At 40.5% G+C, this 5,233-nt stretch overlaps 1 protein-coding gene across 1 annotated transcript; it reads left to right on the top strand.

The window, feature by feature from the left end:
• Positions 1-1,755: 1,755 nt before the first annotated feature.
• Positions 1,756-2,706, top strand: LOC125078865 (olfactory receptor 2D2-like). Its single transcript, XM_047692090.1, has one exon. The coding sequence runs from the start codon at positions 1,765-1,767 to the stop codon at positions 2,704-2,706; it is 942 nt and encodes a 313-aa protein (XP_047548046.1). The 5' UTR covers positions 1,756-1,764.
• Positions 2,707-5,233: the final 2,527 nt, after the last annotated feature.

Below are 5,233 nucleotides of genomic sequence, written 5' to 3'. Positions count from 1 at the left end.
CCAGTTGGGAGGGGTTGCTACCTTCAGCATAGGCTATGAATTAATGCCTCTGCCTGTGTGGGGCACAGGAATATTCCACAGGTACTGGTTTTGCTCTGGGTGCTATCAGGTATTCCCACCCATATCTCATCTTGAGCACTGCTAGGCTGTACTGCTTCTAGGAGTTGTCCTCAGCTCTTCTGGTCAGATGTAGACAGAAGATGCTCTTTGGCAGCAGGCAGGGTTGTAATTCAGCTCCCTTCCTGGGTATGGACAAACAAGGCTCTAGGATTAGCAAAACTCCTTTGAGATCTGAACCCCACCTTGTTCTCTGATCAGAGTGCACCTCTGAGTTGGTCCTGCAGATGAGCAAAACTGCTGGTTGGGATTAGTCCCTGAGCACTGCAAATATGAATTTCATCTGCCAAGATCTGTATGCTGATTGTTGCAAGTCCCTCTGTCTTCTCTATCACAATCAGATTCCTGGCGGTTGAGCCCCATTGATTCCCCTGCAGTCCTTGTGGTGTGAAATCAGTGCAAGAGCTCCCATAATAAAGCAATCCACAGTGTTGGGGCAGTGCAGATTATCTCCCTTGGGGTTTCTCTTACTACTAGAGGAATAGGAAGCTCAGGAGAGATCTGCCCACATGATGTTGCACTGGTTTGGGGAAGAACAATGCAGTCAATGTGTAGCTGCTTCCCTTACCTTTCTAATGCCATACCTTAGTCTCTGTGGTGCAGGGGTTGCTTCTCAGTGGTATCTTATTCTTGAATAGTTAGTTGTTGGTTGTTCTTCTTGTGAAGGGGAAAAGTCAGGAACAACTTATGTTGCCTTCTTAGTGACATCAGAATGTGGTAGGCTTGTTAAAGAACTCTACCAAACCATATGATCAAATTATTTTTATTTACCTTACTTAATTAATGCTAATTGACCAAATAAATAACTACCCCATGTCTATAAAGGGGCACAAAAATGAAAAAGATATAGTTTTCCATCTCTGGGAGGAGTAGACTGATGATGCAAGGCGGTAAGGGATGATGGGTTAGAGACAGTAGATTAGTGTTGTTTAAACACAGAAAACTAGTCAATCTGGTAGCTTCAGATGAGAATATTGTGATGGTGTGTCTGATATTTTAGATGGTTAAGATTGATATTTGGGAGTTCCAGCCACAGCTTGGGATGGGATTGCCAAAGAGGTGATGGCATACTACCCAATTACTCCTTGATTTCCCAGCTCTGTCCAGAACAGGTTATTTTCTCCAAACAAAATGTCAGTTCTTCAAGGTACTTTGGCTTTTTAAAAAATTTCCTATACTTTAGTGACTGTCTTTTGAAGGAAGAGAGAACAGTCATATGCTCAAAGAATTAAAAAAAAAACTATACCATCATAAAACAGGGGAGGTATGGCTATGGCAGCATAAGACTTAAGGGTTTTAGGTGATAATAAAATGAAATTAAGTGCCAATACTTTATAGATTAATTGAATCTTTTTATTACTAGATATTTCATATTCAGCATAAAGAAGATGATTCTTTTGATCTACTTTACATTTGCAGATGATACTGAAAATAAATGCACTTTCCTTAAAGTATTAAGTTTTGCAACACTGAAAATGTTCCAACTAAAGCAGCATGATCCTCTTCTACATAAAGGGGATTGTTGGAATGGCTGGTAGTGATTGAGGGAAATTCTAAAGCCCTCTGAATCTGATTTGTATAAACTTATAGGCTTTATGGACCTATGTTTGGCATGAGGTGACTTCTTACTGAAAAAAGAGACAAACTATGAGACAATCAAATCAGACACAGGTGACCGAATTCCTCCTTCTGGGACTCTCTGATGACCCCCACACCCAGAAGCTGCTATTCATTGTATTCCTGGGTGTCTACCTGGTCACCGTGCTTGCAAATCTGCTTCTCATGTGCCTTGTGCAGGCTGACTCCCGGCTTCACACACCCATGTATTTTTTCCTCTGCAACTTATCTCTGGCTGACCTCTGTTTTTCTACCAACATCATTCCTCAGGCCCTAGTCCACCTGCTATCCAGGAAGAAGGTCATTTCATTCACACGTTGTGCAGCTCAGCTTATACTCTTCCTCATTTTTGGATGCACACAGTGTGCCTTTCTGGCAGTGATGTCCTATGATCGGTATGTGGCCATCTGCAACCCTCTGCATTACCCTAGCGTCATGACGTGGAGGGTGTGTGTCCAGCTGGCTGCAGGATCATGGACCAGCGGCATTCTGGTGTCTGTGGTGGATACCACTTTTGTACTAAGGCTACCCTACCGAGGCAGCAATAGTATAGCTCATTTCTTCTGTGAGGCCCCTGCACTGTTGATCCTGGCATCCACAGACACCCACACTTCAGAGATGGCCATTTTCCTCATGGGTGTCATGATTCTCCTCATACCTGTTTCCCTAATTCTGGTGTCCTATAGCCACATCATAGTGACTGTGGTGAGGATGAAATCAGCTGTGAAGAGGCTCAAGGCATTCTCTACCTGTGGCTCCCACCTCCTGGTGGTCATCCTTTTTTATGGATCAGCAATTGTCACTTACATGACACCAAAGACTTTCACTTTCAAAGAACAGGAAAAACTGGTGTCTGTGTTCTATGCAATGGTGACACCCATGCTTAATCCCCTCATCTATAGCTTGAGGAACAAGGATGTGAAGGGAGCTCTGAAGAAAGTAGCAACAAGGAAATTTCTCATGCAGGCTTGAAATCTGTCACTGACTGTGAGGACTTCTTTGTTCTCCCTACTTAGTAGACTTGCTGAGTAGTTGCCTCAGCAAGATTGGAATATGGTAATATTCTTATCTTTGGGTTTTGTCGTGGACCTACCCTTCATCCTTCATGAAGCACTTTCTTTGTAAAAGAAGAAAGAGAATAACTCATGGACCAGTAGAAGGAGTGTCTCCTTCCTTCTTGGTGGTTTTAGCTCATAAAAATTAGGAAATCCTGAAAGAAACATTCACATTTTATAAACCCTGGAACCTATAAAATCCATCTTTTTTTTTAATCATGTTATATATTACTATCAATCTATCTTAGATCTTACTCCAACTCTTTACCTTTTGGTATTTATGAATCTCTTTGCATCATCACACAATCAATACATTAGCAAGCATTACTTAACCACTCTATGAGCTAGGTGCTAGATGTATGTGGGCTGGCACATGCATCTACGTATGTTTGAAGTGGGTAGTGAAGAGCATGGGTACAATGAAGAGAATATATGAGTTCTGCTGTCCTTCTCACACTCTTATTAGGGACAAGGGTATTTTATCTATCAGATGAACATAAAGACAGGATTCTGAAACTAACAAGAAATAGTGACATCCCAGGGCTAGCAAGAGTGAGAAAGAAGCTTGTACTAATCCTGGGCCTAAAGGACAACTAGGACTTGGAGAGCATAGCTCTATAGAGAAAGCCTTGAGACAGGGATTGTGGACATGGTGTATGGAAGCGGGAAAGCCACAGGAATAAATATTTCAGGCTCATTACCTACCTTCTAATTTCTTGTTACGGTATTCCAAAGAAAATCTAGGATAACAACCCCATCTGAAGTTACTTATTTTAATTCTGTCTACACAATCCTTATTCTGGTTAGGTAACATGTTTATAAGTCCTGGGGTTTAGTATATGGACATCTTTGGGGGACCATTATTCTGCCTACCATAAAAGAACAAGTAAAATACATATGAAGGAGTAATGAAATTTTGGCTAAAATTGGAGATTATAAATGTATAATGGTGCCAATCTGTTTTGTTGTGTGACTGTTATCATCCAAACAGAACCCCAATATCTACCTTTTCATTTGAAAATTCTTATAGTGATAATTCAGAGTGTGCTGCTTTTGTAGAGCCCTTGATACATAAGTAAAGGGTACCCTGTGTGGGAGATTGACCTGGTCCTGGTACTTCCATGGCACACAGAGAGTTATTTATAGTTTGTGGAGAGGACATGCCTATGCAGTAAATGCTATTTTATTCTGTTAAATATCAATAAATTGTTATGAATAATTCACACCTATATATGGTATCAACACCCCAAGTTTGCTATTTTTAAAGAATCCAGAGTTGGCCTATGTTCACTGGACAAAATCAGAAAAAGGGGCTGCTAGACAGATAGGCAAGTTTAAGAAGGACAGCTGGTTTCATCTAATCCCAATATGACTGCATAACATCTAGTAAACAAAGAATCTCTGGGTTATTCACAGCAGTTTCCTAGAATGTTGTCCACTTAGCTTGGTATTACTCACACCCTTTCTGTCAAACAATTCTCATATCCAAGGTGAATAATTTGAGATTGAGGTGGTGTCTGTGTGGAGTAGTCTTTCTCCAGATGAGGCACAGACTAATCATGGTAGCAGAGGAAGAAGTCCTCATTTGCTAGCCTAGTAGTACATGGGTACTTTATAAGCCAGGGGAATCTTTTAAGTATGACTTTATTATTTTCTTTCTCACTAGAATATAAATTCCACAAGGTAAGAAATTTGTCTATTTTCTTCAGCACTGTGTCTTCAGGTCCTAAACAGGATCTGACACACGCTGAATGTTGAATAAAAATGTATTGAAATTGAGTGAGAGACTATGGACTCTAAAAAACAACCTTAGGGTCTTAAAGGGGCGGGGGGTGGGAGGTTAGGGGAACAAGGTGGTGGGTACTAGGGATGGCACGTATTGCATGGAGCACTGGGTGTGGTGCAAGAACAATGAATACTGTTACACTGAAAAGAAATAAAAAAAATACAAATAAAAATAAAGAAATTGAGTTAAAAAATAAGTGAAAGAATGACACAAAACTCTACTGCTTATTATTACCTTTGTTATAAGTTTATCTTGTAAACAAAAAGATCCTTGAAAGTTTCAGGGGGAGTTTGGAAACATAGATAATGTAAAGCAGGAAGTTATAAAAAGACACATTTGAGGAAGTTCAAGAAAAGTTAAAACAAGTACAGAATGCAAATTGTAGTGTTGTCACTACAACTGTCAACCTTCAGATCAGCTCCCAATCTGTGTCAACTAGCAGTATCTTCAGATATGTTAGTCCCCCAGTACTATGGACCCAGGCCTATAGAAGTTCTCCTTCATCGCTTATGTTCTTTCATTCAGAAACAGAGCCTAGTAAAGTCCAAAATTCTAGTGGATATATCATGGCTCTTAGAATGAGGAGGCACTAAAGCATACTTGAGGAGTCCTTTCCTTTCTCCTTGCATTCCACTTGTTTGGTTTGCATCACAGTCAG

The sequence above is a fragment of the Lutra lutra genome, chromosome 10, assembly GCF_902655055.1.
Source record: "Lutra lutra chromosome 10, mLutLut1.2, whole genome shotgun sequence".
Classification (NCBI taxonomy): Eukaryota; Metazoa; Chordata; class Mammalia; order Carnivora; family Mustelidae; genus Lutra; species Lutra lutra.
The sequence above is the reverse complement of the archived record's forward strand: the minus strand, read 5'-3'. Positions and strand labels throughout refer to the sequence as shown.

Coding starts and splice junctions, on each gene's coding strand:
- LOC125078865 (XM_047692090.1), top strand. CDS start 1,765: ATGAGACAATCAAATCAGACACAGGTGACCGAATTCCTCCTTCTGGGA.